Source organism: Canis lupus, chromosome 1 (assembly GCF_011100685.1).
Source record: "Canis lupus familiaris isolate Mischka breed German Shepherd chromosome 1, alternate assembly UU_Cfam_GSD_1.0, whole genome shotgun sequence".
Taxonomy (NCBI): domain Eukaryota; kingdom Metazoa; phylum Chordata; class Mammalia; order Carnivora; family Canidae; genus Canis; species Canis lupus.
The window spans coordinates 31,065,726-31,087,709 of record NC_049222.1 but is presented as its reverse complement, the minus strand read 5'-3'; the positions used below and the strand labels follow the sequence as shown (position 1 = coordinate 31,087,709).

The 21,984-nt window shown below is 39.3% G+C and overlaps 1 protein-coding gene across 4 annotated transcripts in view; it reads left to right on the top strand.

The window, feature by feature from the left end:
• Positions 1 to 21,984, top strand: part of NHSL1 (NHS like 1) — a 134,317-nt gene that overhangs the window by 17,562 nt on the left and 94,771 nt on the right. The window contains exon 1 of one of the 4 annotated variants that reach the window (XM_038526145.1): positions 5,624 to 5,937. The exons of 2 other annotated variants lie outside the window; for them this stretch is intronic. In XM_038526145.1, coding sequence (XP_038382073.1) covers positions 5,922 to 5,937 — 16 coding nt within the window. In that variant the 5' untranslated portion in view covers positions 5,624 to 5,921. Of the gene's footprint in view, positions 1 to 5,623; positions 5,938 to 21,984 lie in introns of those variants that run through there. One more of the 4 variants, XM_038526147.1, reaches the window with a different exon arrangement.

Sequence of the window (21,984 nt, the reverse complement as noted above, 5' to 3'; positions counted from 1 at the left end):
ATACATGTATTAGGCATATTGACAGTGGCAGTGTTAAGAAAATGACATTTAGACTCTAGGGGTTTTATCTTTCTTCTGTAATACGTTTCATTATAAGTTCACTAGGGAAGGGGGTTTGGGGTCATTATTATGATATCTTTTGGTGTCCTCCCTCCAGCTGGACACACTGACTTTGACATTCTTGTATGGATACTTTCAAAAACATTTTTTTTTTCTTTTCCACTTCTGTGATCTTTCAAACATTTAGTTAGGCTGAATGAGAATAGGAAAAACTGCTTTCTAAGTTTGTTGGAGAACTTGCCTTGAGAGAGAATGGTATTTGTGTTTGCAGGTTTGAAAGTGAGGACTCCTTAGACTCTTAGCCTTTTTTTATATGGTGTATTTTTAAAAATTGAGACATAATTTACATATAACATTATATTAGTTTGAGGTGTACAATATAATGATTTGATATTTGTATATATTGTGAGAGGCTGTTAAAGGATGATTTATAAAAATTAATTATATTATTTAACTATTAATGATCAGTAATTATTATTTAAGAAGGAATTTCAGTATAGTTACATGTAGGGAAAGTAGTATCTATTTAATTTGAAGGACTATGTTAAATATTTTTGTGATGTCTCATAGCAGTCATTATACTATTGGATATATATCTCATCCAGGTTTTATACACTTTCCACTATTTTGCTTTTGGATGAAATATTAACATGATAATAATTTGGTTTGTGCTACAAACATCAATCATTTGTTTTGTTTCAGGTATCCCACAGAGCATTGGAGGTTAAGTAAGAATGAGCAAGTCCCTGCTTTGAGGTCTTCTCATTGTCAGTGGGCAGACAGAATTGAGATACTGTGATGACTTCATAGAAAAAGTGCCATGGTGACTTAGTGCAAGGAGAGATTGATTGAGAGGAGCATGGTCCAGGAAGGCTTAAGAGAAGTAAAAACAGGCTGTGGGAGTGAGGGCTGCATTTCAGATAAAGGAAATGATGGCTTACTCAAAGATGGTGGAGATATAAGACCATACGGAATATGGTACAAGGCCTGCTGATAGGGCCACTGAAGGGGGAAATGGCCAGAAATTTTTGGGAAAAGATTTGAGTCCCAAGTGTCAGGTGAGCCTTTATTGCTAGATGAGGAATTTGGGGTTTATTCTACCTTGTGTTTTTTACATAAGTGGAAACGTCATGATGATGATGATGTTATTTTCCTAAAGGAGCGACTAGAGCAATTGGAGCTCTTTTGGAAAGATGTAGTAAGAATGAAAGGAGTAAGTGGTCAGATTTAGAAAGAAAAAATAAACTACTATAAAGGTATCAAGGAGTGTGATATCTTGGAGAAACATCTCAGCCACTGGTGGTACCTTTGGAAGCTACATCAGGCAGGACGGATGGAGCAAGGTTGCTCCAGTGAAGCCTCCTTCCTGCTGCTGTTGCTTATGAGGTGGACTATGTTTCTAAGGCAGGGGGTAGAGTTATAGACTGGAGCCCAGTGGATGGCAGTGGAGTTAGGACAAGTCCACACATCTAAGAGAGATCAGGAAAGGCTACAAAATCATCTAAGCTAAGAGCTCAGGTCAACTTGGAGACTCATTGTTACATTCCCTGGGAAAAAAGAACCAGATGGACCCAAGAGTTCTTAACAAAAAGCAAATCAAGTCAGTTGGCTGTTGGGAGAGCCAGGGTGGCATAAATGAGATTAGAGGCGGATTTTACAGTAAGGAGCCAAATACAGGGAAAAATTCAGAATGTTGGTAAAAACTGAAGTACTGTAGAACAGTTGGGGAGCTGGGAATGACTAAACCTTCCTTAAGATGTTCAGATGGTATCATTCAGCCTTGGCCACCAGAGGGGCTTCTTCTATGGTCATTCTAATCTTTAAAGTATTGGAAGGTAAGTATCTTCAGTCTTTTGTAGTACAGGGAAAAATAGAAAATGGGGCTTGGGAATATGTCTTTAATCTCCTCTGACTTTTAAAACATTGAGCTGCATATGTAGAGATAGAGGTCTGAAAATAGGCCTTGCTTGGTGGAATACTTTTCTAATAGATACAAAACAAACTCTGGAATGAGTACAGAGAAGAGTTTTTTCATCTTTGTCTGCCTTATTTTGGTAAGAGTAAGGGTCAAGATGCAGAGAAAGAAAATAGGGTTTGCCTATTTTTCTTGTATAGTTCTGTCTTGTGTTTTGCCAGGAACACAGTAGAATTTTGAGCCCACCTAGATTCACTAATTCTATGTATCATATACATTAATTCCTAATTTACTCATATCCTCACTGTTTTATTGAAACAACAGCATTTTTTTTTTAAACAACAAATTTCATAGCACTGGAGTGGTTTGGAAGATGTAAGTATCTGAAAATTTTTGGCTGTATGTGTGGCTACCACTCCCTCTGGCAAAGATAATAGCGTTAAACTTTAACACGATGCTGGATGTTGTAATCCTCTAAGGGAGAGAAGTGGTTGTGCTCTAAGGTCATGGCTGGCAAAGGCACCTGTGTCCTGTCCAGAGGGCGGTGAATTCTGCAAGCATACATCATCCCAGGCCCACTCCCCTCATTGCAGACTTCTCAGTAGCAGTGATCGATGGTAACAGATCATAATCATTTTCATGGGTAGTTCTTATTTTTTATCCCTAGATTGAACAGTGTGCCTTTAATGTTTTATTTCCCAAGCATATTCACAGTTGTTTGATGTTGACAGTAAGGGATTTAAAAAATACCTATATATAATTTTATATTTGATATTAATAAAAGCACATTCCATTTCCATGACTTGAGTTTAATGCTGTGACCTTTTCAGATGGTGATACCTATAATTTCACTAGTTTAATAGAATATGGTAGTATCCATGCTGTTTAGTATTATAGGAAGGTGTTTTTGTTTTGTTTTGTTTTGTTTTTTTTCAGTAAAAATTTAGCCACAGTAGTATGGAAGTGACCGTTTTTAAGCCCATGTAATTATACATTGAAGTTAGTTTAAAAAGAAAAAAAAATTGTTCCCCTCCTCTAAGAATGCTTACTTTGCTAAATGTCTTAGTTTCCCAGGGGTACTGTAATGAATTACAACAAATGGGTGGCTTAAAACAACAGAAGTTTATTCTCTTACAATTCTGGAGGCCAGAAGTCAGAAATCAAGTTGTCCGCAGGGCCATGCTCCCTCCAGAGGCTCTAGGGGAGAATACTTCCCGCCTCTTCCAGCTTGGGATGGCTCTAGGCATTCCTTGTCTTGTGGGTACATAACTCCATTCTTTGACTCGGTCTCTACAGTCTTCTCTGTGTCTCTGTGTCTTTTCTGTCTCTTTTAAAGACACTCTTGGGGTGGCTGTGTGGCTCAGTCCATTAGGCATCTGCCTTCAGCTCCGGTCATGATCCTGGGGTCCTGGAATCGAGCCGCACATTGGGCTCACTGCTCAGTGGAGAGCCTGCTTCTCCCTTGCCTTCTGCCCCTTCCCGTGCTGGTGTTCTCTCACTTTCTCTGTCAAATAAGTAAATAAAATCTTAAAAGAAAAACAAAAACCCACCCTAATCCAGTATTAGCTCATCTTCATTCATATCTTAAGTACATCTATGAAGACTTTATTGCCAAATAAGTTCACATCCTAAGATTCTAGGTAGACACAAATGTTGAAGGGGACAGTATTGAGCCCATTACATTAAATTATAGATGTTTTAACCTGGTTAGTTAGAGTACCTTAGTTTAGCTAAGCTAATAAGCAAGAAGCTATTGATGATTATTAACTTTGTGTATTCTTCTGTTCTTCTTACCAAATTGTCTTACCAGTTGTGTTTATGCACTCACCTACGTAGCTCCTGCACTAAATTATAAGGCAAAGCCTGTCTCTTTTCCTGACATAATTCATCTAATAAAATGCTTATATATATTGTATTCATATACATATCTATGTATATGTCACAGAGAAAAATTAATAGGGTAGGCTAGAGGATCGAATCTTAAGAGTTAATTTAGTCCCTACATTCAGGGCACCCTACATGAATTGATGTAGAGACCAACTGGATAATGCTACAGATGTGGCTGCAATCAGGTTCTCTTTGCTTTCCAGTTTATTCTTTCTAGCATATAAAGTCACCTCTATCTTGAAGGATTTGACTGTGAGTATTCAGAGTGCTGGTAAAAGCATATAAGTGTCCCAAACTCTGTGCACTGACCTGTGTTCAGAAGTCTTAATTCTCCAACCTGTAGAAGTTCTCTCTGTGTGCAACTTCAAAAGCCGAATCCATCCCAAAAGAATACTTTCAGGAATACCTCTGCTATTCGTAAATTGTACAGGAGACCATTCAAGACAGGAAAGGACAAGGAATGACTCTGCCCATCTTTGGCGGGGTGACGGTAGGATGGGGAGGAGGGTGGGTCATGTAGTGAAGTAGAAAAGGCCAGATCAAGTGGCTTGATTTTGATCTTGACTCAGTTAGCTGCCGGTTAGTTGGGCAAATCACCTCATCTCTGAACCCATTTACCAGATGAGATGAGTGATAAGGTTCCTTGTTCTGTTCTAAGAGTTAATATCACTATTTGTCATTCCACATGCAGGTTTTTTTTTTTTTTTTTTTCAACCTGCAGCTTCTGGCTAGGGATCTTACATTTCTTTGTGGTCGTAGCAACTAGTGCAATGACTTCCTCATGATACGGAATTCATTAACCAGGCCCTGCTGGTAATCCTGGAAGAACAGGAGTAGAAACCAAATGAGGGTATGCTGAAAATGTATGTTAGACGCCAGAACACACAGAGCATCCACCGTGTCACGAGGGCTGCAGCGAGCACCCCAGGACACAGACAGATAGATTGGTTCTATGAGTCAGTTTCCTGCATCCTGTGGAGTCAAAAGGAAGACCTGCACACAGCAACGGGCTTTGCAAACAATGGCCACTTCCGGTGGCCAGGGGACTTGCAAGTCTCTGAGCTTCTCGAGGGCACTCACAGTTCACACAGTACTTTCAAGCGGGGTACTCCCAAATCCACGTTTGTAGACTGTTTCTCTTTAGATATGCAGTCCAATTCCTTCTATTGCTTTTAACCTGTGCTGAAAAGTTTACAGTAATCTTGAACTCACCAGAGTGAATGTAGCTTTTCGATGGAAGAGAAATTGAACAATCGGATTATGGCTGCAGCAGAGTTAGAAATGCATATCCTCTGAATGCTGACTTAAGTATATTGATCTTTGTTTCCTCATCTGAAAGATGCCATAGACGTGTAACACGGTTCAGATTTGCATCCTAACACTCAGGTTTATTGATAGCAGTGGTAGTAATCATAATGGCAGTCAACACTTCCACAGTGCTTACTGTTTGTTCGACACTGTTGAGTGCTTCACATATATCCACTCATTTATATAGACTTGGACAGCTGTGTGTAGAGTTTCACATCCTAATGTTTAGTGCTAATTATGTCCCCATATATGAGTTGTTCTACACCAGGAAAAAAAAAAAGGCGAAGAGTGTGAGTAACAAAGGAATAATGAGGTCAAAGAATAGTAGTCATAATTTAATAGTAAAGAGTTAAACCTAATCAAGTGATTTCCTTTTTGTGTAGTCGATCACGTGAGGTCCTGCATCTGGTGCAATGGAAAATGCTGATAAGACAAACAAATGGGCTTGCCCTTTTGCGGTTCTGCACTGGGCTAAGTGAACAGTGACTGCTCGCCCCAGGCTCCCCTCACTTTCCAAGATGATCCTGGCTGATTCCATGGTGTGAAACAGCATATGAGAGATAGGGAGGTGTCAGCAGCTCAGCCCAGAAAGCTGGGGATTGGGCAGTGGCTTCCTGTAATCACAGTTGCTGGCTGACTGCCTCGCTCTCTGGCAGTGAATGTGGGGAGGTGGGCTGGGAGACAGCTGTGCCTAGCACTGCAGGCTACATGGGACCGTAGAGCACCAGCTCCTCCATGGAAGTGCTTCAGAATGTTCTGCCTGAAAGGTGAGGGGGCTTTGGGTCCATTTAGGTGGTGAAGTGTTAGTTAGGAAAACTATCATCTAGCTTGAGAGTCTAAGTCACAGTGCTGCTTGCACTATTAAAATCAAAGTTGGGAGTAGTTTGTTAAGTATGAAAGTGAAAAAGTCATTGTTCTTTTTTGTTGTTGTTGCAAACAGGAAGAAAGACCTCCTGCTGGGAAGATGGAATTTCTTTTAAACAGAAAGGATGTTTCTCTGTTTGGATGTGTTTTGTCATAGACAAAAGTAGTTATAAGTCTAGAATGAAGGAAACTTAATGAAAGTAGGAATGGTTAACAGTTGTAGCATGAGTTCTATCAGAGAAGTTTTTTATGTGATAAGTTGTTCTTGTAAAGGATCAGAGGGAATGGGAAGGGGGAAGCAATTCAGCGATTTTACTGCTTTAAGCTTTAATGTGTGAATTCAGGAATGAAATTAATTTTATTGTAGAACATACTTCTTGTTCTGGCTGTGTTTGGATGATAGTGCTTTCCTAAGTACTATAAGATGGTAAGCATATATGTAGAGACTCCCAGATTAGTTAGGGAGTGTTTCCTCTTTTTAGGCAACTATTTTTTCTTCAAACTCTATTTTTGTTCCAACTCTTGTCTTAATGTAATTAATTTAGACATTTGAGAGTGTGTTTGTCTATGAGATTGTTGGAATGGAAGAGTTAAAATTAATTCTCTTGGAACCGGAGTAGGCTATTTTGCTCATATCTTTCAGTGTATGTCATTCTGTTGATGGAAAATTCTTGACAGCTTTTCAATTTTGGGAAATAAAGTGGTCCTGGCTTGCTTGCTTTGCTGATTTCTCCTTTGTCCACAAAGCCCATTAATGGGTTCTAGACATGGATTCTCTAATTTCCACCTTTACAGATGAACTAATTCGATGCCTTAAAAACCACCAAAGTCTTTAATATGAAACTTTGAGTATGGTATATTTGTTGCTGTGGTTGATACAAATTTGATGAAATCAAGGAAGTAAAAACAAACAAGCACATCACATTTTTCTCTCCCTAAAAATTCAATTAGTTCTTGTTATAGAGAATATCTAGTTGCAATGGATTTCTAAAGAGCTCTATAAGACTTAAATGAATTTGAATAGTTCTGAAAAAAACAATTTTAGATGAAATGAGTTATAGGTTTCCAGGATGCTGTTTGTTAAAAAAAGTATTTGCTCAAAAATATATATAACTATGAAGAGCCAGAATTTAGTATTATGGGAGAAGAGTGTATGCTAACCTAGTATAGTTTCCACAGTGTAGTTGAAATCATTATGATCTAATGATAGCTTAAGGTTTAGGATTTTTAATTGAATGCAGGTGTGGAATTGTTGCAGGGTACGACTTCTGCAGCTTCAACATATTTGTCTCCACCCATTCCCATAACAGCAATTTCATTTTATTAAAGCATCTATCAATTTCATGGACTCTTAGTTTCCGTGGTAACTTAGGAAATTTTAGAAAGTCAAGTGAATGGCATGTGATGACAAGCTAGTACTTTTTTGCCGAAATGTGTGTTATAATCAGGAATACACAATCCCCTTTAAAGCCCACTTTCTGATCTCCCAACAACCAGGACAAACAGTTGACATTTGGATCTCTTCCTGTGAGTTATAGCCTCTTGATTTACAATAATGATTTTTAGGTTGCTCTTCGTGCTTTACACGAGACAAACTCATGATAAAGTAGTGGTGAGTGAGACTGAGCACAGGAATATGAAGGGCCACTTGCAGATGCTTTGTGTTTCTTACTGTTTGTGTTTCCCTCTGTTGGAGACTTTTTCAGAGGCTTTCATTAATTGGCCTCTTTCTATGGCTAGCTGAGGTTCTAGGGGCTGTTGAGTCTGTGGTTATGATTAGCATTGACGTTAAAGGAAACATGATTGCCCTTCGTTTGGGTAAATCATGTTCCTGCATTTTTTTTTTTTTAATTGTCGAGAGAAAACATTCACATCAGACAGTCTCCCACATTGCTGCAGGGTTTCCTCTTCTCCATTGAGATTGTTTTTCGCTAAAGTCATGTCTACTCAGCTTTTGGTCACTTTGGTGTTAGAGAAAGAGAGATGACATCTTTGTTATTGCTGTCTGCTCTTATAACTCATGTAGTTATGGTCACTATTTATTCTTGCCATTGAAGTAGCTCAGATACATTCACTCCACCCACGTTCATTTTTGTATGAGCAATATCCGAGCTCCCAGCATCTGAGAAGATATTCTCTTATGTTCTGCCAAGGTCCCTGTAGTCCACAAAGCTATGGCGTGTTATTCCTTCATTGTATAATCAATGATCCACCACAGTCTAGGAAGTAAGTTTCTAGCTAATCAAATGATATGATTCATAGCTAACAACCATGCATCCATTGTAAACCATTTGTGGATTATATACTATTCAAAATATTAGAATAAAATATTTTTACCACTAATACAGAGCAGAAAACAAGTTTCTCTGAGATGATTCAGAATGCAAATTTCTTAATTATAGTACTCCAGCTTCAGCTTTGAAAATATTAATTATCTTTGCATTGCATCTCTAACTGTGAAGACTGTTTTTTCCTTTTAATTTTCAATCCATCACAGATATTTTGTAAAACAACATTAAGTGCTATGTGGTATCACCACAATGTCAAATAGCTATATAAGTCCTTAAACATTTAATCTTGTTTCCTGTAGAATCCTTGTTGCAGACTGGTAGAAAGCATTGGCCAACTGGCACTGGTTAGTAAACAAATCTATGAGTTTCCTAGAGCTTCTGTAACAAATTACCAGGAGGTAAGTGGCTTAAAGCAGAAATTTCTTCTCTCATATTCTGGAGGCTCACATCCAAAATCAAGGTGTTGACAGGGTCATGTCCCCTCTGAAGTCTCTTACAGAGAATCTTTCCTTGCTTCTTCCAGTCTCTGGTGGCATGGGGAATTTCTTGGCTTTGGTAGCATCTCTAGCTCTCTTTTCACATGACCTTCTTCCTGGGGTATCTCTATCATTTTTATAAAAGGACATGTGTCATTGGATTTCAGGCCCACCCTAATCCAGTATATGACCTCATCTTAAATGATTACATCTGCAAAGACTCTTTTTCCAAATAAGGCCACATTCTGAGGTACCTGGTGGACATGGGTTTATGGGGACACTATTCAACCCATTAGAGCGAACCATGTGTAAAATCACTGATTGAAGGTAGCCTTATAAGAGATGTATTTAATGGTGAGTACTGCACTGTAAGAATGATGATCCAGCATAGCTGCTTTGATGATGCACTTGAAACTCATGGCAGTATAAGTTTAAGACAGTTTGTTATGTGCAGGTAGAAGGGTGAAGAATGTAGCCACTATGGTCAGTCACACAAAGAAAATGTTGCCTTTTTCTTTCCTATAAATGATCCAGTTTTCTTCATGAACTCTTATCCCACTGAGAAAGGGAAAAACAAAAAACAAAATTGAACTTGGTTCACTGCAGTCATCTCAGTGTGAGCCAAAATTTAAACAGTTGCATTAGATAGCTCAGTCTGTTGAATGATTCAGTCTTCCAGAATTCTCCTGTTATCCTCCTTCTCTCCAAAGTGGATTTTGTTGCTAAGTCTTCCCCTAATTAATACAGCACAAATGATGCATACTAAATTACATACTTTTGAATCATTGGCTTATTTGTGACATAATTTTAAAAATTGGAAAGCAAGATACCTTTATGTAGTTGAGTTTAAAAACCAAACTATTATTTTAAAAATGTCATTCTTAATGTGGAAAGGAATAATACATATACCCTTTTATCCGATATATGTATTATGTAAGAATATAAGAGTAATTTCAGTATGTTTTATGAGCATCATGGACTTTTAGTTTCTGAATTAATACTAGGTTTTACCTGGTCAGCATTTCTCCAAGAATTTAAATCTGGCTTTGGTGTGTTGGACTCCATTCTTTCTCTTTCTCAGCTCTTAACTGAGAAATCCAGTTTCATGGATTGAAAAGTGGTAAATTCTATGGAGTGGGTGTATCCCAGCTGCCTGCATGCTCAGCATGGTAGGATCTTGTCTTTATCCTTTTCTGCTTCACAAGTTACAGACTTAGGAAAGCCTTTACATTGTCTAATAATAGCAAAGAGTTATGTTGGAGATTACAGCTAGGAACTATCTCAGGCATGTGCTTCTGCTCTCACGAGGGCCGTTCATACTAGAAACTCTGCTCTCTCCCTCCTCGTGCATCCTGGAACAGATCACAGACCGCTTTCCAGTTGTCTCCTGTATGTTGTGCATGTAAAAGAATTCCTTAGATTCTTTTCTTGGCAACATTTGGAAAATAATGTCTGGAATCAGAAACAGATTTGTTATTTCTGTGCTGAAACAAGTGCATTTTTCAAATTAGCTAGCAAGTAACCATTTGCTCTGGAAGGTTCCCCACCCCTTCTTAAATCAGTATTAAACTGTCCAGGAAGCATTTAGCAAAGTTCATACTATTTTGCTATTTGATTCTGAGCATCACTTTTAAAGATTTTAATAATCAAAATGCAAAGTGACCTTGAGGATGTTGCATCTTTGTGAATCTGGACATTTTACTAAACATACATTTAGAGTTTTACTTAAATTAGCAGCAGCTTTTAGAACTATAGTCCTGTAAGTCTTTCCTATTTTCCCTCTTCTTTTCATTTAAAAATTGCATATAATTGTTAGTCAATAACCCACAACTACCAAGGGGAATTCACATTTGCTTAATCTGCAATGTAAAGTAGCACTTTTAATAAACACACTGGTGATATCATGCATTTTTCAAACTGGCGGGCAAAGCCCTTGAAATTTAATAAACCAAACAAAGCTAACCCTTTATTTCCTTTGTCTTTCCTTTGAAACTATCGTGCTTTCTAATTTTTCCTTCCTTGTGCTATTAATCAAAATCTTATTTTTTAAATATGTTAATGGAAGGAGAAACTAGATTACCATGCTGAATAAACGATACAATATAAACTAGGAGATGCTATCCTTAAGGAATGAAAAGGCAGTTAACAGAGCTTTGCTGCCTGAAGCCCACAGAGCTAGGGGTCTGCTTAGTCCTGGAACATGCTCTGTGCAAAGATAGTGCTCTGGGTAATTTGGTAGAACTGAATCAAATGACTTGAATTACCAAAAGCACTGGCAAAGGCTTCAGTTAAGTTTTCCATTTTAATATCTCCTATTCCATTTTTACCTCTTCTTGTCTCTTTTTTCCAATCTTTCCCTCTCTTATCTATTCTTCTGATTGCCCATTGGGGGAGCTGTGTCATACCTAAACGGGATTAAACTACCTTTAGGTACAGAGGTGTGATCAGTAGTCAGCACGGTGTTAGAAAAGGTGATAGTTAACAGACGAAGACAAATGGATCACTGTGATGAAGGCAATTTACCGCTCGGGACACCATGTCACCACCATCAAGCAGGCACAAAGGTATGCATGGGTACGCATTTTCCTATTTTAAACCTCAGAAGGAAACACTGCTTGAAAACAACCGAAGGGTCTTTAAGCAATTAATAGCTTTTACATGATTAAACAACTTGTCAGGATTTTTTATTGGGGGACACTGGGTGGGAAGGTGGATAGTCTCAAATTAAAAAATGTCAATTATTTTATAAAATCATACATAACAATTGAATTTGAAATGAAGAGGTCTTAATTTGACAGGCAATGTAATGACAAACTCTTTGATACAATGTTAGCAGTGCTTATCCTGCATCTGCTGATTATGTGACACTTACCGGGTTTTATTAACTTTGGGTTTAAATTCTTTATTGTTGTAGCTGTCAAAATGTGGCTGATACCTAGAGCCTCAGAGACAAAAAGCCATGCTGACCTGAACTCAGGTTTAATTTGTATGTGGGTGGGGGATGTGCACGGTAAGAGAAATGTGAGCACTCATGACTACTTTTCCCTTGGAATGTCTTCTTAATAACAAAAAGATATAAATAGCATAAAGTGAGCTTTAGAAACTGTGTGAAGTATAGTATAAGTAAATTTCTATTTAAGTGTAGAGTGGTTTTCAAAGGTCAGATTACCTATGTTTGCTCTTGAGACTTTTTGCAAGACAGCATTTGAAAACAAAGAGAAAATCTCTGCTCTAGTGACTGCCAAGAAGGTATTTGTGATCTTTATTTCAAAATTATGCAAGCTTCATTGTTTCTGAAACTTTAGAATGAAAGTTGTGACAAATGCCTCTGCTGTTCTAAGTGAGCCACTGTTCACAGTAGGAGTAAGAGTGAGGGAAGGCTGGACCATGACTTCTAAGGGTGTTCTCAGGAAGGGGAGGCAGAGGGTCTATACTATTCAGGGCAGCCTTGGGAAAGAGGCCTGAGTCCAGGAGAGTCTAGAGTTGGCAGGAGATCACCTGGGGAAACTGATTTACACCAGAAGTTAAGAGCAGTGACTTCTCTGTTTTCAAACAGAAAAAGTTCCTCAGCAAAGGCAAACGGGTTTTTAGACAATGCCTAGAGATGAGATGATAGGGCAGGGCAGAGGAAAATGAAGCATGTGGAAGCATCTGTGCCCGCTGGTACACCATTGCTCCTTCCTAGCAATCCATCTCCTGCAAGTTGGATTTTTGCTTTATCCAGACCCTTTACAAATTATCAGAGGACAAAGAAAGCTCTGGTCCCTTCTTCTTTTTCCTGGAAAAGTGTTGCTGTAAAAGAATACCCAGTTTTTGTTGTTGTTGTTGTTTTAAGGGCTTTATTTATTTATGAGAGACAGAGGCAGAGACACAGGCAGAGGGAGAAGCAGACTCCCTGCTGGGAGCCCAATGTGGGGCTTGATCCCAGGACCCCAGGATCATGACCTGAGCCATAGGCAGATGCTCAACTGCTGAGCTACCCAGGCATCCTAGAATACTCAGTTTTATGCAAAAAAGGCCAGTACTATCCCAAGGTGGCTAATTTGTATATCTACATTCAACCCAAATCTGTTGATATTCTGAATTACTTCTGAAGTTCATCTTATCTGGCCAAAATGTTTTGGTAGAATTTTAGATATAAGAATTTATTCGTCAGGGGTGCCTGGGAGGCTCAGTCAGTTAAGCATCCACCTCTTGACCTCAGCTCTGGTCGTGATCTCAGGGTCGTGAGTTCAGCTGTTGGACTTAAAAAAAAAAAAAAAGTTTATTTGTCACATATTGATGGACACTTATCATACGCAGGCACACCCCCTCCTCTGTGTCTAGGAAAGCCTTCCATCTCTGATGCCCCTGGGTTTCTTCAGTACCCAACACCTTCTCCTCTGCTCTCCTGTCCACTTGTGAGCACTTTGGGGGTTCCTGTCTCCTCAAGGTGGACTTTGAGAACAAAGCAAAGCCAGAGGCTTTTTAAAAGGTTTTCCTGGCCATTATGACACAAATCACAAGAATAACAGATTGGTGAAGAAGATTCAGTAAATCCCAACTCTGTCCCTTACTAATATAAGCTTGAGTAAAGTCTCCTTAGCTATTAGAATACAACTACCTGATAAAATATTGAAGATTAAATAATAACATATAAAATCCTGGGCATTTTCTCACAAGTATATAGTGATGCTATTTAAATTTGATCTGAGTGCTTTATAAAGTTACTGATTAGACCTACCTTGGGCTTGTGAAAGTAAAGACTAATTTGTACCTTAATATGTGAATATGATGTAACTATACGGGGTGTAAGCCATACTTTTGGATTTTTATCACAGCATATTTACACCAACGTTTGTAAAGTTTTCTGGAATCACAGTTTTATAAATACACCTGAATGAACACAAAGTATTAAAAGTCACATTTACTGGCAAACGAGCGTGATAGTAGTAGAAGTATTTTGAAAGCCATGGAAGCCAGCGAGAGTATCCTGATACCAACCTGATCCTGACTGCTTCAATGCTATTGTTTGCTACCACAGCAATTTCAAAACCTTTCCTTTTTGGAAATGTTTCCTGGCAGAACAAATACTTGCTAAAAAATTTAAGCAAGATTTGGAACTACTCAGGATGCCTTTTATAAAATTGTTTTGTTTTCACACAATCTCTCCATAACTATATGAGCAGAATGGATGGATGGATTTTATATGGGTAACAACGTCCTTATTTTAGGTTGACTGCTAAGTGAGGAATTGGTGGTAATGAAGTCTCCTTATTTCTCATCTCACTGTATTCCTAATTCTTCAGTAATTGGTAGCCTGCTTTTCATCTCAGATAGAATAGGCTAGTAAGGGTAAATGTCCAACTGAATTACCCATGAATTACAAAGGTAGCTTAAAACAAGTAGCATCCTGGGGATCCCTGGGTGGCGCAGCGGTTTGGCGCCTGCCTTTGGCCCGGGGCGTGATCCTGGAGACCCGGGATCGAATCCCACGTCAGGCTCCCTGCATGGAGCCTGCTTCTCCCTCTACCTGTGTCTCTGCCTCTCTGTCTCTCTCTGTGTGACTATCATGAATAAATAAATAAAATCTTTAAAAAAAAAAAAAAAAACAAGTAGCATCCTGGAAGGATGACATTGTGTATCCATCCCTCCAAAAATGCAGTCAAGAAACGCTGAAAGTACTGAATACAGATGAGTAAAATTTTGACGGCTTTAAGCTTGTTTTGAATATAAAACATGAGTTTAATACTTACCATCACTTTTAGATTGGGTTTATCAGACTACTATAGAGATGGCTTCTTTTCAGTTACCTACTGAGAACATCTAAGGCTTAAATGTCCAGTGTCTTTTCTGCTTCCCACAGAAAGTTAATGTTGGTATGACAAATGTTAGGAATCTTTATGTGCTTTTTGGCTTATGATAGCAAATTTGGCTGGAAATGAGTTTATGTTACTTGCTCCCTTTTCCTCACTTACCTTCGTGAAATTATTGAATAGATCCATTGTTGGTGTGTTATCTGCAGAAGATAAAGTGTCTGGGAGCTGAGGAGAAAACAGGAGCCCCTGAAATAGATGAGATTCCTTTGGCACATGACATACCAGAGGGTTCTCCCAGACTACTGTTTTGGACTGTGTTTGACTAGATTTTCTTTGCTTTAATTTCCCCTTTGCCTTATGGAAGGTGACCTCCATGTTCTGTGCGTGAAAAGCAACTACCGGGCAGCCTGGGTGGCTCAGCGGTTTGGCACTGCCTTCAGCCCAGGATGTGACCCTGGGGGCCCAGGATCGAGTCCCACGTCGGGCTCCTTGCAGGGAGCCTCCTTCTCCCTCTGCCTGTGTCTCTGCCTCTCTCTTTCTGTGTCTTCCATGAATAAATAAATAAAATCTTAAAAAAAAAAAAAGAAAAGCAACTACCTTTCTCTGTGTCTTTTTTGATATGGGTCCCTAGCATCTTGGTGTGATGCTAGAATTATGTCTATAATGGATGCCCTGTAGAGAAATGACAGAACAGGCTTCCCTCTGCCAAAGTAGTACTTTCCTCACCACACACAGAATCCTTACTATAAGATAATTCTCTAGTTCGTGTCGAGAGCCCATTGCTGTTTTCCAGAAAGGGAATCTACTATTTGTGATATGCTGGTAGCACCCAAATTTCTATTTCCAGCCTAGACCTTTCTCCTAAACTTCAGATGTGAATATCCATCTTCCCACTCCACATTTCCACCTTGATGTCTTGTAGATGTCATGAAGGTATCAAAACTCCTTGTCCCCCTCACGGTTGCCCCCCCACCCCCCCGTATCTCTTCCACAGCAGCCTTTCTCATTTCAGTTAGAGGGCAAATTCATCTTTCCAGTTGACCTTGAAGTCATATACGCCTCCGTTTTCTTTCATTCCCCACATTCAGTGCGTCAGAGAATCCCATTCACTCAATTTTTCAAATCTTTTCCATAATCCAACTACCTTCCACACCACCCCTGCCCCCTACCTGCCTGAGTCCCACCTGGCCTGCCTCTACCTTAATTCTCCTTTACAGACTGTTTCAACCCAGTGGCCAGAGTGAACCCTTAAAACTGTAAGTGATGGTTCCACAAATTTACTCAAAACTACATTTCACTTGCAGGAAAAGCTCGAGGAGTCTTGGCAGTTTCTCTGTATCAATCACTCTTAGGTGTCAATCTTAGGCCAAACCTAAACCATAGAGAAGAGGGGTTGTTACTTAAGCTACAGGGCTCTGGGCTTAAGCTCTGTCAAATCCTTTACTCTGGTGGAAGAAGAAAGAGTCCCAGGTGAGTCATGTTCTTGTTTGATGCTCACAGAAGATGTGATCTTTAACGGGATTCCTTTGTCTTCTCTGCAATGGGAATGAAGATCATTCTACCCTATCTCATTTTGGCATTAAAGGTAGCAACCTGGGGGATCCCTGGGTGGCTCAGCGGTTTGGCGCCTGCCTTTGGCCCAGGGCGCGATCCTGGAGTCCTGGGATCGAGTCCCACATCGGGCTCCCGGCATGGAGCCTGCTTCTCCCTCCTCCTGTGTCTCTGCGCCTCTCTGTCTCTCTCTCTCTATGTCTATCATAAATAAATAAATAAATCTTTAAAAAAAAAAAAAAAAGGTAGCAACCTGTGGATTTAATGCAGCTACCGAGATGTACCTTTAGTCTTCACTAAATAGGTTTGTTAAGTGTTTTGGTTGGGATTTTGGAAAATTGATCCCCGTGGCTTTTTTGACAGGGAGCCTATCAAAGCAGTAGGGAGCCTATCCAAATTAGAAATCTCACTCACATGTTTAATAAGCAGCTCAATTTTTATTCTTACGCATATATTTGTTTTGCTGAGCTTTGTGTGTTATAAGGAATAGCAAAAGTCCTCTCATTAAGTGTGATTTACATGTTCTTTGGGAATGTACTACTTTTTTGTGTGTGGTAGTGATTGGTGCTTTGGCTTCCCTACTAGATTCTAAGTTTCTTGGAGACCTAGCCCATTAGCTTGACCAAGAAGTAATTACAGTTGATATTCGTGGATTAAAGGCATGAAATGTAATATGTAACCTAGTTCAGGTGAAATGGACTTTAAACATCAATCCCCCTGAAAATGAATGGGCTTTTTTGAGGATCACTTAAAATATAAAAATGGAGTTTTCTATATTTAGCTGCAAATATGTAGGAAATAAGCAGAGCATTGCCTATAAGACTTTTAACTTTCAGAGTCTTATTTTCTGTAACAGCCGGATAGAAAAATCTAATGCACTGATTTCATAAATAGCTTATTCTTACAAGTGGGAAGCTGGTAGAGAGGAGAAAAGTAATGTATTTCTAGAAAGTCAAACATTGTGGTGACAGGGAGGGAGGTACATTTCTCAGGTGCCTTCTTGGCCTTTGAAGTAGAAGGTCACTCAGGGAAATGGCCAGTGCCTTCCTGGTTCCTCTCAAGCCCCATTCTGAAGGCCTTGCACTTTTCTTGACTAAGAGATTGAGGATGTACTCATAAAGAGAAACACACCCCTTATCCAAGCACTTTCTTCCCCTTAGGTTTAAATACACACCCACCACCACCACTCCAATTCATAGTCTGGTGAATGGGCAGTTGATAATGGACAAGAAAAGAAAATTGGTAAAATTATCTTTAGAAGTATGCATTATTTTCTCTTAGCAGACCATTTAAATATGAGGGTTTTTTTTTTTTTTTCCGTTTAACATCTGTTTAAATACTTCCATTGAAATTTTACTTCCTTTGGTCTTCTCATCCCTTGTTCTAAATTTTCAGATCTGCTGGTTTATTTTCTAGGGTTCCCCTGTATGCAGTTCATTCTATTTCCATTATAACCTTTGTTCCCCATTTTCTTTGTAAATATGCATACAATTTGGTCACTGTTTTTCTGTCTGTACTAGACACCATGAGAACAAGCTGGTTATTCAGGACCTTATGTCAGAGTATATATACCTTGAGCTGCTCTATTAATATCTGTTGAATGATTGAGCTCTTAGCTGTGTTAGGGGCTTGATTCCTTTCCTTTATCGCTGTGAATTGTTATGGTTATTAAAAGCTACAAGAACTGGGCAGCCTGGGTGGCTCAGTAGTTTAGTGCCACCTTCAGCTCAGGGCGTGATCCTGGGGTCCCGGGATCAAGTCCCACGTCAGGCTCCCTGCATGGAGCCTGCTTCTCCTTCTGCCTGTGTCTCTGCCTCTCACTCTGTCTCTGTCTCTCATTAATTAATAAATAAAATCTTAAAAAAAAAGTTACAAGAACTTTGACCTAGAGGGTTGTCTTTTCAGCTCAGAAAAATGAAGATGACAGACCCACCATTTTCATGACCAGTTGAAATCTTACTAAAATGCCCGTTCAGGATTATGAGCCGACATCTCCTTGATGTTTTTAACTATGAGTAAAATTTCTGCACATGAAGCAGAAAGACTCTGAACCTGGGAATCAGAGAGGGTTTCTGATCCTGAGTCTACATTTACTGACCCTGGGAAAGCCACTTACACACTCTGAGCCATTTTCCCAAACTAAGAAATACAAGTGACTGCCCTGCCTGCCTGATGGGGTGATTCTGTAGAATTGAATGAGATGAGGTGCCTAGAATGTGGGGGGAAACCGGTAGTCCTCTGTCCCCTTCTCTCCCCTTCTCCTACACTTCCTGTCAATTCTCCCTCTCTAATATGCTCTGGAACCCATCTGTCCTCCCCGTTTCAGGCTCGTAACACCTCGAGTCTAGGCTCCTTGCTCGCTGGACCTACCCAGACTCTCTTCAGAATGTGATTTCTTCTGTGGTAAATACTGCACAGTCCTCTCACCATATCATTGTTTTTAGAATAAAGTCAACTTACTTACCATGATGGAGATGAGCCCTTTTGTGAAAGGATGCCTTTCTGTTTTCCTGTTAAGCCTCAGGTCCCACTAGCCAATCTCTCTTCTAGATTCTCGACCTTTGTTCCTCTTTCTCTGTATGTACCAGGACCCTCTACTTAGAAGGAATCTCTATTTCTCCCCTAGTGCATCATCACCCTAACATTTGATTGGACTGACAGGACTAAGTTCAGATGTTACCTCCTATAGAAGTCCTCCACAGTAACATTCCAAAGTTGGTCTTAACTTCTCTGCGCTGCCTGCCACAGGGTCATACAGCAGTTTTCTTGTGCTAGGCAGTGAGGCAGGGAACCCATTCTTTCTTGTCCTTGATACCAAGAATCACATAAATGTTAGCTGGTTGAATTAATTCATTAATACTTTAAAATTGTAAAAAAATATGAAAAATGTGAAGATTCTGGTGTATCATCTGGCTTAGTATTAGAAACAAAGTAGAAAACATTACCCTACCCATGTATAAGGTTATCAACTGTTCACACCTGGGACACTGTGCCTCCTTCCAGCTATTCTCTGTAAATAATCTCTAAAGTGTTGAAATGCGCAAAAAGTTTCAATTAAGATGATTTGCCTTGGGAGGAGAAGTCACTATGCCAAGAAATCATAAAATAATTTGGATTTTACCAGGGAAAATCATGTTTAGGATGCAGTATGTGATATTCTATAAGGGTATGTGATATGGATGTTGTCAACCAGAGATAGGTATTCAGGACTAGGGATATAGTGTTTATTACCTGGAATGGTGGTGCAAACTAAAAATAGTAACTCACTCAAGAAAAACACAAATAAACAACTAATGATTGATTGATAACTGATTATCAAGGTGAAATGGTCTGATTCTTAACTGGCATTGAGGAGTCTGAATAATGGAAAACTCTACTCTGCCAACCCTGATGGGTAAAATTTTGGCCCCGAGGATTTTTACCCCCTGCTGCCATGTCTACCAGTATGTTCTACACGGCAAAAAGGGACTTTGCAGATATAATTAAGGTTAAGACTCAGTGACCTTAAAAGGAGATTAGCCTGGATTATCCAGTTGGGTCTAATATAATCACAAGAGCCTCTAGGAACAGAGCTTTCTCCCCGCTGCTGGCAAAGGTGGAGTCAGGGAGGTTCTAAGCCTGGGAAGGATTCGGTGTGTTGCTGACTTGAAGTTGAAGGGATCACTATGAAACTGTGAGAAGGAACTGAATTTTGCCAACAACCTGAATGAGCTTGGAAGCAGATATTTTTCCATAGCCCCCAAATAGAAGGCCAGTCAACATCTTGATTTAGGCTTGTGAAATCTTAACCAGAGGACACCCCCCCCCCCCCCCCGAAGCCTTATGGACTTTGGACCTACAGAACTGTGAGATAATAATCAGGTATTGTTTTAAGTGCCAAATTCATTGTAATTTGTTGAAACAGCAGAAGAAGAATACTATGCTAACAAAAAAAAAGGGACTGGGGTACAGGAACTTCTTGGTTTGGGGAACTTTCCATCAGGAATGCTTGATTTCCAGTGGACCTTGATATTGAATGGACCAAGTCTGAAAACACTAGACTTGAATGCCCCTTCTGACTGCTGCAAGGGGTCCTTATTTCTGGCTGATCTGAGATGTCTCCCTGATGTCTGCAGCATCATAGTTGATACAAGGCATGCCCTAAGTGTGTCTCAGGCTTCTAAGGCCTCCAGAGAAAAAATCAAGGCTGATCATACATATTATATGCTGACTTTGTCCAGGGACACTTAACAATAATAAATCAGAGGAATGAAGATTGTTTTTGGTAGAATATCAAAGGCTCATTCTCCGTTTTTCCAAGTGTTGTATAAAGGGACATCTGAGATGTTTACTTCTTTTTTGCACTGTTTTTCTAATGTTGTCTTTGTGAGAGCACTTCTGTTGGTCTAAGGCCTCCTCAAAGCCCAAATGCTTGAAATATACTTGGTTTTTGTTAATGAAAATAGAGGAGTTGATTTGACATCCTTTAAGAAATACTGTATTCTAAAAAAAAAAAAAAAAAAAATACTGTATTCTCATCGCAATTCTAAAAGCCGTTTATTTTCTTATGCAGTACGGGATAGGCAGAAGCCTTAAATCTGGGCTGTGCTTTGCCGATGTGGTGAATTTATCTATATGAAATATTAACGCAGTTGGCTTGGTATCAGTTGGCTTGAAATATTAGAACAGTGGCTTCTGTACAGGATGATAATAATTGAGTCAGAAATTAACAGAGCTGATAACTGTACATAATCACTAACCTTTATAGGAATTAAGTGACGACTATCTACATCTTTCTAGAGGAAAAATCATAAATTATACATTTGTTCCTCTCACACATGAAATAGCAGGCTCGTAAATAATTCTTTTAATGACTGGTCAAAGAATGAAAATTAAAAAGACAGTGCTACTGACTCGATGGGCCACTACTGCCAATGAAGTTTTAAAACCTGACAGGTAGGGCACCTGGGTGGCTTAGTCAGTTAAGCATCTGCCTTTGGCTCAGGTCATGATCCAGCATTCTTGGGACTGAGTGCCGTTGGCTCCCTGCTCCATAGTGAGCCTGCTTCTTCCTCTGCCCATGCCCCACCCCCATCTCTCATGGATAACTAATAAAATCTTAAAAAAAAAAAATCTGACAGGTTTTCTGTTTTTGCTTTTTGGTGTTTTTTTTTTTTTTTTTTTTTTGCTTGCTTGCTTGCTTTAGTTATTTTATAAGTATAATCCTAAACTGTAATCCTTAATTTGGAAATGAGTTTTATTTGATTAGCATATTAATTTCATTATTCAGAGATTGTCTACATTTTCTTTTCTAAGGCCAATTTCTCTTCTGTATCTTAGCATATTTGTTGTTTTGTTTTGTTTTGATTTGTTTTTTGAAAGAAACATTTACGTAGGGGCACTTGGGTGGCAAAGTTGGCTAAGTGACTGACTTTTGGTTTTGACTCAGGTCATGATTTTAGGGTTATGAGATTGAGCCCTGTGATGGGCTCTGTGCTCAGTGTGGAGTCTGCTTGCGATGCACTCTTCCTCTGTCTCTCCCTTTTTATGCATATGCTCTCTCTCTCAAATAAATAAATCTTAAAAAAAAAAAACCCAAAGAAACATTTACTTAGTATGAGAGCAAATCCATGCAGTAGTGTTCAAATGCCATGCTGGCTACTAAATTGTCACACTGCACTTCCTTTCTTCCTTGATCCTAAAACCTGGCACAATTATTAACCCGGATCTGCTTTGCTTTTTTTTGGTTGTTGTTTCTTTTCTTCTGTGTTCACATTTCTTCTTTCTGAATGGAAAGCTTTGGCTCTTTCTCTCCATTCTACCATTGTCCTTCACTTTCTCTCTTACTCCAGTTA